Source organism: Bombus flavifrons, chromosome 14 (genome assembly GCF_040668555.2).
Source record: "Bombus flavifrons isolate JBK064 chromosome 14, iyBomFlav1_principal, whole genome shotgun sequence".
Classification (NCBI taxonomy): Eukaryota; Metazoa; Arthropoda; class Insecta; order Hymenoptera; family Apidae; genus Bombus; species Bombus flavifrons.
The window spans coordinates 9,021,136-9,037,761 of record NC_138455.1 but is presented as its reverse complement, the minus strand read 5'-3'; the positions used below and the strand labels follow the sequence as shown (position 1 = coordinate 9,037,761).

Sequence of the window (16,626 nt, the reverse complement as noted above, 5' to 3'; positions counted from 1 at the left end):
ATGATATTCGTGCATCAAAAATATTAAATTTTGTATCCTTTAGTAGCGCTTTCATATGACTACACAAATTTGACATTATAAGAATGAAACATAGAGAGGAGTGAAAAAAAAGCATCATTGGTAAATAAAATTCTATACAAATACTTTTTGTAGTCATTACATGTATATGCTGTGTGTTCATCAATTTACCTGTATGTTAATGTAGTGTTAATTGGATGAATACTTATGGCCTACTTATGTCATAAAGTTTGAAATTTCACATTTAATATTATTTTGTCCAGACATAATCAATTATGAAGCACGGATAATGTAGGGACTATAAATTCTTGTAAGGAAGCATCGTGACGAACGGGAGCGATAATTCCGTCACGTGAAAGCTTCGGCTCGCAAACGGAGAGACACGCGCGGCCACTATCTGTCAACATTCGCGACACGAAACATCGCATGCGGCAGTATTATGTTCTACATCGTTAATTGCAATTTCGCCGCAATAGCTACGCGTACATCCGCATTCGAGGCGTTTAAACCATAGACAGGCTCGGTTGAAACTTTGATCTGTTGCCAAAGCGAAAAGACGAGCCGAAATAATGGACAGTAGCTCACGAAGGTATCGGAACACTTTTATCACAAAAAATTTTCATGTTCATGTTATATGTGTTACATGAGACATTTGGAAATTTTATTAGCTCCGTAATGAGATAAGACTATCATGATCGTATTGATAATATTTGAAACCAATCCGAAAACGTTCATAGAAATTACAAGATACTTATTGGAAAGATGATTATTATTGTATTATCGCGCAATTTAATAAAAAAATAAGTATACAGCGTACGTGGTCATTTTAAATATATAATAAGTGTTAAGCATGAATATTGCATATCCCATTGAATATTGAGGCCTCTCAATAAATATTTTTGCGGGATTTTTGTATTTATGAGAAATAACAAAATTTTTAAATACACAGAACGAATACATAAAACGTACATAATCCGAGAAAATATGTACGATATTCGAGGTACAATATTTTTAATAATATCTAGTGGGTAAAATAAATATTAGCTGCGTTCTATTTCTTTAATATTATTCATAGAAATATGAATTGACATAAATATCCGTAGTATACCTATTAACATAATCGATAATTAATCGTTTAAATATTTTCATAATCTCTGCGAGATATATACTCGCAGGAAATAACTCGTAACTTCTATACTTATTTCAAAATTCACCAATACGATTATGATAGTTACAATAAATCTTACAATGCAGAACGTAAATATTCTGCATTTACACTTACGTGCATCCATGGGAACTTAGCCCTGTCTATGATCGTCATGTATATTAATAAAGGTGACATATACGTATACAAGAATGTTTCATATAAAACACGTATAATATATTCATAAAAGAATTCTGTGAGTGTTCGAATATTTTCATGAATAACTGTACGCTCTCGACGATTCGTCGAGACTTTCGTCGCACGATCTACTCGTTCCATATTACAACGAGCGTCGAGATCGTGGTTAGAAAGCAAAATCGGTGTCGCTTCTCTTCCGTTCGCAGAACGATAGGGTAACACTATGGAGCGAATGCAACACCTAGAGAAATATTCTGATCGGCTGTCGAGAAAAGGAAGCCGCCGTTCCACAGAAAAAGCTCGAGCTGATACGTCAAGAGGCAACCCACGAAATACCGAGAAAAAAAAGATACGAAAAACAGAAGGAGCGAACGAGCAACCGGAGGAAATCGGACGTGTGATTACTTACAAACGCTGCAGGTGAGGCTGCGACACGGCGCCCTCGTCGTTTCCGGTTTCACCGCCCTCCTCGAGATCGCGTCCAAACTGGCTGCGTGCGACACGCTTCGAGAAGGTCCCTCGGCGCCTCCAGCCGACGAAAAGTTCGCCCCCTCCCAAATTCCAGATTTTTGGGACACCTGAAAATACCAATAACAGTCCGTACAAAATTGTATATTTAATGTTCTAAGTCTGTAACTTTTGAGTTAATGAAGCAAATTGTATTCGTTAAGTGCCTTCATAGTGGAAATAATTAATTAGTAATTTAAAGACATTTAAGGACATAATTCCGTTATTACGTTAAATGCTGTGATATTTCAAGTTTGACTTTATCTGTGCCAGAAACCAAAATTGAGTTTTAAGATGTCGGAATTTGGCTCGAACGACTTAACTGATAATTAATTAAGTGACTCAAGTAACCCTATCTTGCTACACTATTGCATATGATGTAGCGTATTCTTGCAAGAGCTGAAAATACGAATAACGTTGTATTACAAGTCTGAATCTTGTGCAGCTACTACCGAGTCCAAGCTATGTACCCTTGACTCGGACTTCCGTTTCACGTGACAGCCGGCTGGAATATCGTTAGCATCGCGTACACTCCTGCGACACGATCGATACCGGACGTGTTTTGAAGCGGGTGCACGCGATCAGGCTGAATTTACTCAGGGTTCGGCGAGGGGCTGGGGCTGAGGGCACTTCGGGGTTGAGGGCATGGTTTAAGGCTAAGGCTCATTCACGATGGCGGAAGATATTGAGGGAAGCGATGCCGGAACATTGTTATAAATGATGCGGATTCTTTCAATCTGTACACGAAACAAAATGCAGCGATCTCTGCCTGTGATGGATATAAACATGAATATCATAATATTTTTCTAGGAATTCCTTCGTCATGAAGTTTTTGCAGTTTATCACCGAGAAAACTGTTTGACATAGGATTCTAGTTTGGAATTATGAAACGTATAAATGTCGATCGACTTAAAATAAAGTTAACGAAGATCGGAGAAGAAGATGGTGTAACAATAACGAAATGTAAAAGTAATACATAGGGAATGTTGTTGATGAAATCAGAGATTGGATTTTTATCCACGTACGAAACAATATATCTTGTGTTTTATCAGAAATGGATATGCATATTATATCATTTTCCTAGAAAATTCATTATTACGGAGTTCTTCTACTTCACCACAAAAGAAACTATTACTTTAAGCGTTATTTTACTTGGGAATTTGCTTTTTGCATAAAACTCAATCGACGTAATAACGATCGAGAAAAAGGATCGTTTAAGGGTTACGATACTACGTACAACTTAGTCTTAAATTACAAAATACAAATAACCGCGATCAGTGTAAGCTGGCGTTAACAAAAATTGAAGGAGAAAACGATGCAAGGGTAATGAAGTACAAAAGTAATGTAGTGGAAGTTGGAAAGCTCAGGGACTAAATTACAATTCATAAATGAAACAAAATATCGCAGGTTTTACCATCAAGCGTTTAGATTTAACTATGCACGTAACATGATTTTCCTAGAGATTTCTTTCCCAGCAATTTCCCCGCCGTTCTTCTACTGTGTGTCATCAAAAACTGTAGTATACTTTTAAATTATGAAATTCATGAATATTTGGAACAAAGTGTTAAGAAAAATTGGAATATTTAAATTAAGGGGATGATTTAAGGATGATGGGATGTAAAAATAATGTGGAAGAAGTGTCGTTGACGAGTCTCTAAAATTCGAGGATGCTCGTGGGAATGGACAATATTCCCGATATGTTCCGGTGATTCAGTTAACTCGGTTCGATGGCGCGACCAACGTCCATTACCTCCGACCATCCGGGGGATGCTTGTGAAATTGAAATGGATGGAAGGAGTAGGCGCGATGGGTGATTTCGTCCCTGATGCTTCGAATGACACTACACGCGCACCAATTGTATGACTTACAAGAGTGGGGGAAGGGGTGGCGTGAATGGCCTGGCAGCAATTTCGATGAAACTTTATAGACTTGAAGAACAGCCAAAAATAGTAGATACGTATCATTTTTTATTTGCGGCAACTCAAATTCAAGGGATGAAATAACCGTCCAAAGTTCGGACCCTTAAGAGCTAACTCGGGAACAGTTACAGATAGAGAAAAAGTTCTGTTAATGTTGTAGAGACTCCTTCGCTCAGACATCTTCAGCTGGACCCCTTCAATCAGACTGAGGATAAGGATTTAGGTGAAAGTTCAGATGGAGGTTTGGCTGAAGGTTTAGACGGAGAGTTAGATGGAGGTTTAGATTTAGATGGAGGTTTAGGCGAATGTTAGGCCGATATGATTTTTTTTTATACATTTTTAAAAATTATTTGTTCACTCCATTTTCTTCTAACGTGTTAAAAAGCATTTAATTTTCGTTAAGAACATTATTTTCCATATGTAACCGTTTGTGAGCTAGCTTTAAGGGCACGAACTCTGAAGGGTGATTTCACTCTTTAAACGTGAATTATCGCAGCTAAAAGAGATATGGATCTGCTACTACTACTACTGGCTGTTCTTCAAACCTACAAAGCTTCATCCAAAGGAGCCGGACCTTCCGTTCGCGACCTTCTTGGCAAGGTATGCGCTTATTAGGCCGACCTTTGCATGGTGCTATACCTTGCATTTCGTGTTGCATGAGGCGGCAAGCGGTTCGTTTTTACACGTGCCTTGGAATCTGTCGTGTTTTTGACTTCGTTTCCTAGATATTGTTATTCTCTCATTCCAGCAATATCTTATTTTTATATATATATTAGTGTACATATATGCATGAAACTTGGTTACTGTCGTAAATAGAAAAAAAGCAATGACTTTGAAAATTTCAAATAAGAAATTCTACGTTTCTTTTTTGGTTTTTGCGGGTATTCCTAAGGATTTTTTTTTACTTACATCGCTGACCCCTTCGGGACTGGCAATCGGCGCGGTTGTGCTGGGCTGTGCAACGTTTGCGGTTGCTGCAGACGTTGCACCACCATTGTTGCTCCCAGTTGGTGGGGGTGGAAGAGCAGGCGGGGGTGTGCCAGTCCTCCCGGGACCCCAAGATTCCATCATTGTAGGTGAACCACATGTTAGTGGGCTGCGAAATATAGAGGATAGTTCCATTAGATGAATAGCGCACGTTGAACTCGATCGACCATTAAGAGATACTAAAAATATTTTTTCCAAAAAGAATATTTCCTGTCGCTTCAACCGATGCAACAGTTATCAAAGACATACAGTTGTTTACGAGAGCATTTGTACATCTATCGTAGAAGACATTATACATAACATTTTGATACTTTATTGGTACTGTGATCAGAAACCACTATCATGATTATACTGGAAAGCAATCTGAGAATGTGTCTAGAACGATGCCAGAGAAATTTCAAAATATTTCATACGATAAGAGTATAAGTGTCGAAACACTTTCGTGGACTACCGTAGGAGAAAGGAAATTTTATTTCCACGAACAAAGTAAACAAAATTCTTTTGATACTTTGAAATAAAATAATTTAGGTATCCGTCCGAGCTATATCTTCCAAAGTAGATACAAGTGATATCACCCAGCGAATTCTTCGCACGTAGTTTTCAAAGTTCGATTTTCATCAAAGAAAGGAGAAGTGGGGTAGTCCGAAGAGTCCCTCGAAATTGCTAGCCTTCGAATACCAAACTATCAAGTTACAAAACGATTCTCGTTTTATACCCATGGATTACTCTTGTAAAAAGAGAGGAATATGATCGAAATAGTCGAGCAGCTTTCTTATCCATGGTTATAAATACCGACGTCATCCTATGCATTTTCTACACCTACATATTTCCGAGAAGTTCCATTAAAAGGAAACGCGATTCTGGAATCGTCTATAGAGCCAGAACAAAATGCATCCCACGTATTCCTCGGCGCCCAAACATTCTTTTTTTTTGGAAGCCACGATCGTTACTTTGCTTGCTAATATCATCCGTAATGCGCCTTTCCTAACAATAAACGGAATGCAGTTGCTGGCAACTAATTGAGTGCGGGTATCAAGCTGGCAACTAAGTCGTTGCGGGTCTCAAGCTGGCAACTAAGTCGTTGCGGGTCTCAAGCTGGCAACTAAGTCGATGCGGGCAACTAAGTCGTTGGATAATCCATTAATTCTTCATTTAGACAGCAATTTCGCCTGGGACTCGACGCTTAAGTAATTTTCTAATCCTTCCAATTGTTGTACAATACAACTTCGTTTTAGAATTTCTAAAAACTTGCATTATCAACTCGAAACTCAATTATTTACCACAATCATCCACTCAATTCGATGAAATCAAGTTTAAAGAAATTTTATCGCTAAATCTTAATTTTCATCTTACGCGAGAAAGATATTTAATTCAACTCAAGGAACATTCAGAGCTGAAATATTCTGCTTTACTTCGTAGAAAATCGTACAAACGAGGAATGACGTTTTTTAGTCGGCTCGTAAAACCGTTGGAAGTAAAGGGAGAGAGGATGGAACAGTGACATAGACCGCAACTATCCATTCGTTCGTCATTTCCAGTATACTTTAAATATTAAATAGAACTTGCAGCGCGCCCGTAAAAAGGATTACTCGTGGCCTCTGTGCCCTCTGAAGAAAGGGAGAACCACATACCTCTGTGGGCAGATGTGTGTTTCCATGCCGTATCAAGATTTTTCTACTCGAATTGCGAAGAAGATTAATTCGTTGATTCTACCTTTGTTACATTTTTCCTGCTAATGACAAACTAGGGTCACAGGATTATATAGGAAATATTCCAAGATGACTAAATAATACATAGAAATACATCTACATAGAAATTGGATTCATCTACCAAATATTGTATCAGACCCTCTACTTTGGATACTTTATATATCTTTGCATACTATATGCATGTTGTAAATTTTTATAACATTAAATTTCAGAAAAATGTATAAGCATTCGCTATATATGTATTGATATGTATTATATCATTATTTCTACCATTCTATTGTCATGTTATTAATTTTATTATTCCATTCTAGTATTATTGTACTAATATTTCAGTATTATTCTATAAGCTGTTTCCTTCAAGATATTTTAAACTGTCTACAAAATATACCGACTGAACATTCAAAGTATTAAAGGAATTAGAATTTCCAGAAGCAGATAAGAATATCGAAACTTCCACAGTAGGATCGTCACAGCTACCAAAACTTTCCTTCGTTTGCAACGCGATAAGGACTCGAAAATTTCCGGGCAAGGACCATCTCTCCATGGAAGTGTCCAACACCTGCAACTTGCTCAACTATCCACAAACTGGGGAAACTTACGCCTACTAGTATATTTTACGCGTTGCATGAGCTGACACGGCAGTTGGAGGTTAACAAAACAAAGTGCAGTCCGTTTACGTTATAGTTCTCACATGCACAAGGGTAACGGAGTTTCCCATTGTGTATCGCGTTGCGGTTCGTCAGTTTTCGTATCGATTGGCAACGTCTGACCTAACACTGACACACTTCACTCGCCAAGTCTGACCTCTGTTCCGTATCGACCATTGCCATAATCTTAGGATTTCTACAATTTATCGCGGAACACTTTCACCACCGGTCATTTTCGGAATTGGAGGAGGCACACACGTCACCCTTGGTGGCCATCGACTTCGATTATCGAAGTAAGACCTCGTTCTTCTTAAGGAACCGAGCTACGTAACGTTCAATCGTATCCGAACATTTTCTTAGTTTCGACAGGATGCATTTTAATTTCGATTTTACGCATAAGTCGGACAACAACGATTTCTTCGAATGATTACTTCACGATCATCAGAATTACGTCAAACAAAGTATTACAACGCTGTTAAATCGAGTTTTAAAAGGCAATACGCAGTAATAATGTTGACGCTTGTAACTTTTTAATCTGGTAGAGCTACAGTTTTATTGACAAGCTCTATATCTTCAAAATTCTTTAAATTTCTGAATTATAAATTAAATTAAGGTTGCAAATTATCCTTGCATTTAGTTTTGGAATTAGATACGCGCTTTCGTCATCCTGTTGAACACTCAAATAACATTAGCAACCCCAACTATGCAGATTGATACGAATTAAGTTAAATTAACACAACAATCGAGCTAATATTATTCATTTTTTACGAATCGTGAAAGATCGATCGCTTACTTTTTTGTAAGACTTTAATCAAGAAGCAAATCTATATTCTTTAACCTTCTCACATTAGAATACATCTACTGAGCAATAAAGAAGCCAGAAAATAAGAGAACTTCATTTATCATATTTTTTCAATGTTATCTTTGTTTGGTTGCATCGTTGACGTCTCAAGGAATGAAATTTCGTAGCAACCTTGATACACTACTGCTGGTAACTCTTTCCAATTTACGTCTGACTATCAAAGTCAAAACTTTCGAAAACAGTGCAGAATAAGCAGCACGTTTTTTAAGCGCGCAAAGTCGAAATGGATGGCGGCATTTACCAGCGAAACGTCAGCGGAACGTCTCCGATAATTGGCCATGAGAAACAGACGGTAGCTGGAGGAAACAGCGTAGCCGCGTTAACCCGGAAATCATGAAAGACTGTGTTTAATTTGTCGGAAATTCCGGGTGTATGTGTAACGTGTATCGACCAGGCTGGTCCGATGTCTGGAAAAATTTCCTGCTAGCAATTGCAAGCCTCCATTCGGAGAGAAGAGATACGGATAGTGGCCTGTATCGGCGTCGTTAGAGCGGGGACAAGTTCAGGGTAGTTTCGTTTGGAACATTTCCAACCATTTCGAACGCGTAATGAGAATTTCCCTCGCGCCACTCGGAACTGTCTTTCGTTCTCTTTTCCCTTTTCCCGCTACGAAACGTCCATCCGCCTGCATATATCAAGAGAGGAAAACAAATCAACCTCCTTTTCCTGGGTAACAGACCAGCGCCACACCGTCTCGCCACCGCCATTTTTTGTTTATCGAGGGTTGGAAAGAGGATACGTGTAATTCCGTTTAATGAAATAGCTGTTCGCCGTGTCACGACCATCTACCCACGTGTTAACGCAAGTGAAAAATTCTGAAGAGAACCTAGATGTACTTTGTCAAACGTTTGTTAGGCGTTTTAGCTGCAAAAGCGTAGATCTGGGTATTTTGTGAATTACTTGGCAGGAAGGCAATTTCTTTCTTGGCAATTTCTACTTTGCGAAAATTGCTTAATTCCGTTTAAAGAATCCGGATGCCCTCGCAAAGAGTTCGTCGAATTTATTGACTTAATCGTTCACTTTCGGTATTTGTCTTGACAAAAAGCGCTTTTGTATAAGTTATTTAATCATGTTCTAAAAATGTGGATGCTCTTCACTAAAGTAGAATGAATTTTTGGATATTTTGAGAATTACTTGAGAGAAAGAGTTTGTTAAATTATTTTACAGAGCCGTTACTCTGTGAAAATTGATCATTTTTGATGGATTTTTATTAATCCACGAAGAGTCAGATTCCCGTGAAGTTAAATTTGATATAGAACTTTTTGAACAAATTTATATGATAGAAGCTCATTTTTTCGAAGCTGCAGCTGTGAAAGAAAATTTCACAAATTTGTGCAATATGTCTTTCACGTCGTTACTTCTGCTTCTAGGTTGTATAACTCTACGAAATTTCAGGAAATTGAAGTATTTTTTGTATTACAATAAACTATCCTCTTTTGAATCGCGAAAATCTTTTTTATACATCTCCCTGACTGGTGTAATGATTTTCTACGAGGTATCCATTATTCTAATAATATCTTTTACCTTGACAAAACAATATATACAGCTATTTTGTTTGCACACGTTACATATTATTTCATTGGTCGAGTCTCAATGAATCAATAAATCAATAAATTTCGATAATCAGTATATTGTATGTACATTGTACATAATCTTTATGAAATTCGAAAAACGGATAAAAGGAAATTTCTTTGGACAGAAAGAATGGTAGCAACGTTCCTTTCATTTCATATTCTTTTGATCCTTTCAAAGTTCTCAATACCCTTGCTTTATGCAAAGGACTGAATTTCCTCGCCACGTCGGAGCCGCGATCGAAATCGCGTTAAAAACACGGTGAATTTTGTCGACGTTTACTGCGACCAGGCAACCCTGACATCGATTCCTCGGTCGCCGTGTTGACAGAGTGATTTCGTAATACAAATAGATCCACATAATGGACTACCGCTTTTTTTTCTTCGCCTCTCCCCTTTCAACCCCGAGTCGTAGCTGGCCGCGCTCTCTTTTCATCGGCGCAACTTTACCTTGCGGCGTTTGCACGCTATTGTTGGGTGGGTTCAAGGAATTTACATGTCTAAAATGTGGTAAATTGCTGTCGTGTACATATTTGCATGGGTCCCTGCTTCAATATGATTCATTATAGTGCGTTGCACGTGCATCTCCGTTTGACAAACTCTGTACCGTTAATTCGCCGTTAATTCACTGTTAATTCGAGGAAATCACGATTGAGGATCATCGTCCATACCGTGAGATCGATACGCGTTTACGCTATTGAGCAACGTGTTTACACTATTACATTTACGTAATAACATTTGTGTTATTGACGCACATGATGCGTCCATTTAATTATTTAAGTGACGTATAAAATGACACAGAAGAATAAAGAAAACATTTTTAAGATAAAAACATTTTCTGCGATAAACGGTGTAACTTCAATAACGATTTGCTGTGTTTTATTTAATAATCCGATTTCCAGTATCCACAATGATTCTTATCAATACTCGAACATCTGTGTCCGGATAAATCTCGAGTTTTCAAGAAAATCAAAGAGACATTTTGCTCGAAGGTTAAACATTGCTCTGTTATATAATTTCCTTTCTTTTCCCCTCTGTTCTTTAATCGTATTTCGTGGATCACTGCAGTGTGCGTTGAATATTCGTTTTAATCAGCCGCAGCCAATTTGCAGGGAAGAATGGCTAATGAATTACAAGTTTTTCACGTCTCTTCATGCCGCACCCTATCCATCCTATTTTAGCACGCTAATACGTTGAAAGAGCTCCCAAGGGCCAACGCAAAATCACATTTGCATGTGCGTCGTTCAAACGCGATTCGCGTTTTCGCACCTATTCCCTGCAAGGAGTCGCAAATTCTTTATGAATTCAAAACTACGAACCTCGACACTAATTCAACAGTGTTTTGAATAATTAATGATTCAATTGTTCTCGCGTTCTCTAATGGATTTTATTATGCGGTGCTGTTTCTCTCTCCCACTTTTCTTTCTTTTTTCTTTCTTTAATTCGAAAAACGTGAGATAGGAAAGTCACAGAGCTCGACCTCCTACTTTTACACCTCCTGCTTTACTGCTGCTTAAAATTTCGTTGATTTTTTCAATTCGTATTTCGAGACTTTCCACTTGTGTACGCGACGAATCGTGTTCAGTCGATAAAATTGCTTTGACCCAGCAAATACTCTTTCGCAATTTCTTATTAATCGCAGACCGAATAGAACGCTTTTGCTGTTTAGAAATCGACGAGTGCGTGCGAACACGCGAAGGCCTCTCTGAAAACAACCATAATGCGGCTCGATAGGAAACTAGCACGTTCCGTTTAGCAGCAAATTATTGTCGTTCTTGTTCTCGAATTTTAGGATAACTCGTAATTGAAATATCACGCATCGTCGTCAAGTTACACTTGCGCGTCTGTTATCCGGAGACCTTGTGCGTATGATACGCTGATATCCGCTGTGATTCGATACAATACAGTAATTGGTACAACACTAATTTTTCAATTATCTGCGTAAATAATCGTCTGAATTAGTCTTTGTACTGTAAAATGGCCTGCATAGCTTTCTCGAAAAATGTTGTATAAATGTAATTTGGAGAAATTCTTACATCGAATAAGACAATTCTATTATGGGCTATTATGGCGAGCAACTTCAGCAACGAAGGAATCTTCTAAGACAGAATTACAACAATAGGAGAAGCGCAAACACCTGGCAAGGGAATCTCTGAGGATCAGCGATATTATAAAAGTGCAAATATGTAGAAATAATATGTAATATGTAGAAAAATCTCGATCGTAGAAAGGATATACAAAGAATGTAGATTCCAGCAATAAGCAGAATTCATAAGAGAAGGGAAGCAGTAAAAATTTGTAACATTTAATATTTTAAAGCTGCTAGCAGCGTATTTATCCAAAATATGAAAAAGTCGAAATCGTACCAGCGATTAAATATTCGTACGTGTGTAAAGCCATTTTTATGAAGTGTCTAAATATTTTTATGTAAGAACAGCGTAAAGTATACGAACAGTAGGTACAATATCTAACAGTAAAGACTGAGTCACAGCTAGAGTATAATTTATACGGTCGTGACAGTGATTTCACATGCTTATTTTCCGAGAATTCTATCAATTCGCTCGTTTTAACGGTCCAAGTACATAAACTTTGGACGTTCGAACGATTTTACTGCATCTCGCTGCCACTGGGTCTTCCACAACAATAAAATAAATTAAACGCGAGATATGCTTGGTCCTCAGCCATTTAAACTCGCCAGCAAGTGGCTTCCATCTTGAACTATAGCGGTTATTAATGTTTAGTGATACGAATGATCTTGTCTCGCCAAAAACATTACTTACAACTAGGTACAACATTTCTCATAGCCGTAACTTCGCAATGAATAGCTTCAGCCCGCCATTCGATGATTAAATGCCGTTATACTTCACTGTTTACCTAATTCCAATTTAGCCATCCTCGCGTCGATTCGTTATACCCGAAACTCGAAAATGATCCCACCAAAAAGCTTCGCTTAAGCGTCTCCAATTACGAAAACCATCGTAACTTTCCGAAACGAGCGAGGTAAGACCTAGATTTCTTCGAATCCCCCCTCTCCTCCGAATCTTCTGGAATTCACGGGAAACGAGCATGGAACAATGTCGCCGACTTGAAACAAGAAACTCCTCTCAACTTCGAGCCTTTCTCCGGGTTTAAAAGTCAACTTTGGCACGGATATACTTTGAATTATCGGTTCTCTCCATTTGAGACTCGTAGCTTTCGTTAGGCTAAATTACTTTTCCTATTGAAAAGGCAACGCTTCGTTTCGCTGAAATTGTTTCCAGTAGCATTATCTATTGGAATTATTTCATCGTCCTGAGTGTTGGATTTTAACTGTTTATAAATTAACAATTTCGTATTGCTGACATTGTTTAGACACATCGGCAAATTCCACTTCTAAAAGTGCGTCAAAAGTTTATTTATTTATTCCTTAGGAAGATCGTCAAAAATCGGGATGAAAAGGAATCGAATGTACGATTAACGATCAATTAGAATTAATTACTCTCGGAGCAAACTGCGTACAATTAGTGTCGAAAAGATAATGCTCTCAATGACGATTCCCTTAAACATCTTTATCATCAGAATGATTGCTAGAATTATTATATAATAATCGATTATTATTTTGATCAAAGCACGATCTTTCTTTAAAGTAAAAAGCTTACGAACACTTATAACTATCAGTGAAAATAAATTTTGCCAATTAATTTTGCCGATTAATGGGTCGGAATTACCTGACTGATCTTTCCAGTATTGAAATCAACTCCCCTATCCGACATTATTTTTAAGAAGAAACATCGCCTATTGCGGGAAGTATTTTAAAATACGTATTAATCTCATAGCGTTGCGCTCCATTTCCGGTCCAGGTATATCCCTTGAGGCCACCATGTAAGTTAGATATGCTTTGACGTTGCCACGAGTTTAATGCAGCTTTCGACTCGTATTATGGTCACGCACGCTCCTTATTGCGAGATAAAATCTTCAGGCTCAAACCAACGCCTTCATTCATCTCCTTCGCGCCTTCTTTTTTCATTCTTATTCAAGCAGGTTCATTCACAGCCTCTATTTATTCACGCGATGCCTCTATCTCTTCACGATCGTTGAAAGATCCGGCGCATAGAACCGCGCTCTTCAAACAGACCTCGAGGAGCATTTTCTGCTCGAATTGAACGTGAACGGATTTTCATTTCTTTACAGGAAAACTGTTTCGATGGCACAGAAATTTAATTGCTTGATATATCTATGTTCGAACGAAGATAAATACGAGCCTTTCAGCAGTCAAGCTAACCAACTTTGTTTTTTATTAGTTCCTTAATTTTAATAGACAAGTACGCGATTAATATTTAATTCTCGGGAGGCAAATATAGTACTTATCTCTTCGTAAGTTCACCCGTTACAAGATGATAACACTAGCGATAATAAATACTCTGACGTACTAAATCAAAATTTGAACACGGCGAGAGAGAAGTTAAAACGCGTTTCTATTCCCTCTGTGAATAGTCTTGTCGCAGTCACCTGATCGTTTCTCAGTCCCCCACACCGCGACGCAACGTTCACCGACCTCCCACGTTCTACCGCCCCCAAATTTAACCTCCCTCCAACGTTAATATCAACCTCTCTCCAACGTTTACCTTCCCCTAATTTTTACTTCCACGTTTATCTGCCAACGTTTACCCGTCAACCTTAACTTCCCCCGAATATTTGCCTCTTCAAACATCTTCTCTTGCGCGAAGGAAGTTCTCTTAGACGACTCATATCCATGAGTGAAGAATGTCAGGATAAAAACCATTCGCAAACGTTAACCTCCCCCCGATATTAATCTTAACTTAACATTTTCCAATGTTGACACTCTATCAATGTTAACACTTGCCGCTTTGATTTCTCTCGGCGTTAACATCCCCCAATGTGTTTACCTTTGCCAAGTTAAGGGCGGGAGAAGGTAAACGTTGAGAACGCGGCCTCCGAATTTTCATTTCTGTCCCGAATCTTCGTTCAAATGCCGCACTGTGCGACGCGACGTTGCGTGTTCAACGGGGCTCACCTTGAAGCGCGCAGTAAAACCGGGACATTTCTCTTTGTCACTGTAAAGTTGCAGCTGTAATCAAGCTCTTACCGTTAATCAGTAGCTAGCTACTACTAAACTTTCTTTTCTTTGGAACCTCCCCCCCCCTCCCCAGACTAACAGAACAGCACACCGCAGACTTTGTACACTGGATGATTAACTTGGAGCAATTGTTGCTTCATTGGTGGATCGCTTCGGTGTTTAATCGTCACAAGAGCGTAAGGTAGAGAATTTTTAAATATTTTATATATTTCAGCTTTCAAGAATCTTATTTTCTCACGGTGTCCGTTGCTTCGAGTCTTGCAGATTTATTTTGTAGCTATTTGTATCTCTCAGTGTACGTAGCGACCAACCAACGTAGGAAATCTTGGCAATTAGTAAAGCTGAATCGAGATCGACTCGCGTGATTCCACCATAATCCCGATTTCATGACGTACCTCTATTCCCTGCGGGGAACAGACCTTCTAATTGCCCAGCTATTAACCATTTGCATCAAAGGTCTACCAAGTTCCACCATATCACCTAAATCACAACCTCCGAGAAAACCACCACATTTTCGTCCTCAAAAAATTATTCTTCTTCCCACTTTCAAAAAAGTAAACGAAGAAAAAGATTTTAAAAATCCAGATATAGCAGATGTCAATCTGCAAATGCTTGCATCGTTGGCAGATACCCGTCATAAACACGCCGACCAGCCTCGAAATTCTCGACAATCGGTCCCGCTCGAGATTGTCGGCCCACAATTTCTTTTTTCTTTTCTTTTCCAACAGATTCTTATCGCTGTTGCGAAATTGCCATCGCGTGTCCCCTTGGCTGCCATCGAATCTTTTTTCCACGGTTCGTCGGAATTTTCAAGGTACCCGTCATCGTCGCCGCGCAACTTTCTGATCGTTTTCCGCTCGGTGGTTGCGTGTCGAAACAGTACACCTGGTTTTACCTTGAAGAGAAGAACACCACAGCGTGCACGCTGTCTCCGTTAGTTGCTGTCTGACTCCAAGGTCGAAGCTGCGATCGTATTATTCTCTGTCGTTCGTCGTGCCTCGCGGTTCCGGGGATTGTTTATGTCGCACCAACCCTCTTGCGTGTTAAGCTTCCGACTACCAGTGTCATCCTTTCGCTAAGTCTTACATAGACATTGCAAGACAATGCATCATTCCAGCGTGACCTAGTCTAATATTTAAATATTATAGTTTATACGTAGGATTTTTATATATTCGTAGGAAATTGAAAGATAAAAATGTACAAAATACAATACGATCACTTAAATTACGCTTTAATTACGAATTGTTTGCTCGTAATAGCATCCACGCCACTTGAAAATTCATCCGTGAATTTGTCAATGTATTTTATAAACGTAATGATTTTCGCAAACCACAAATTGTCGTGAAATAAAATCATTGCGTGGAAAATGATGTTAATGGCTCTAGGTTAAAGCTATTCATTTTAATTGAGCTGAATCGAATTCGCATTGTACTTACAACGTTGTTTGTGCTCGCAAATCCAACCTAATTAAAAATTATTTAGGCAATAAATCATAATGTTTCCCCTGGAAATATTACACGTTGCGCCATATAGATTGTTCAACTAATTGAGAACACGGAGTTGGAAAAAGTGGTTAATTTCAAGCAACTGGTAAGCTATAAAAATTTGCACGAACAACGAGAAGATTTCCTTAATCCGTAAAGTGGAAAAACAAAAATCTTATTCAAAGATTTTTCAGCGAATTAGGTTAATGAATATCGATCTGATGGTAACTCTGGAGGAAGTTGGTTTCTCCAAGCAATTAAAGTATTAAAATCACCCGAATCGATAGCGTGCAACGCATTTCCTGTTTCTGGTGACATTCTTTCCGCGATAGTTCCCCGGAAATATAAGTCTCATCTGTCTTGGCGATTCGTACTGGACGAGAAACTGCGACCGTGCCAGCTGTCTTTTATCGGAAATACCGTCGAAAACATATTTTTCTTTCACTTGCCCTAGAAGCGGCCAGTGATAAACGTAACTCTGCTTTACAGCGCTGTGAAATACG

General features: G+C 38.6%; 1 protein-coding gene across 7 annotated transcripts in view; it reads right to left on the bottom strand.

Annotated features, from left to right (window-relative positions):
- The window catches only part of sei (potassium voltage-gated channel seizure), a 142,754-nt gene that overhangs the window by 71,315 nt on the left and 54,813 nt on the right, over window positions 1–16,626 (bottom strand). For all 7 annotated transcript variants that reach the window (XM_069127684.1, XM_069127682.1, XM_069127683.1 and 4 more), the window contains exons 5-6: window positions 4,696–4,882; window positions 1,770–1,938 (exon numbers count right to left, since the gene is read on the bottom strand). In XM_069127684.1, the coding sequence (XP_068983785.1) occupies window positions 1,770–1,938; window positions 4,696–4,882 (356 nt within the window). The remainder of the gene's footprint in view (window positions 1–1,769; window positions 1,939–4,695; window positions 4,883–16,626) is intronic.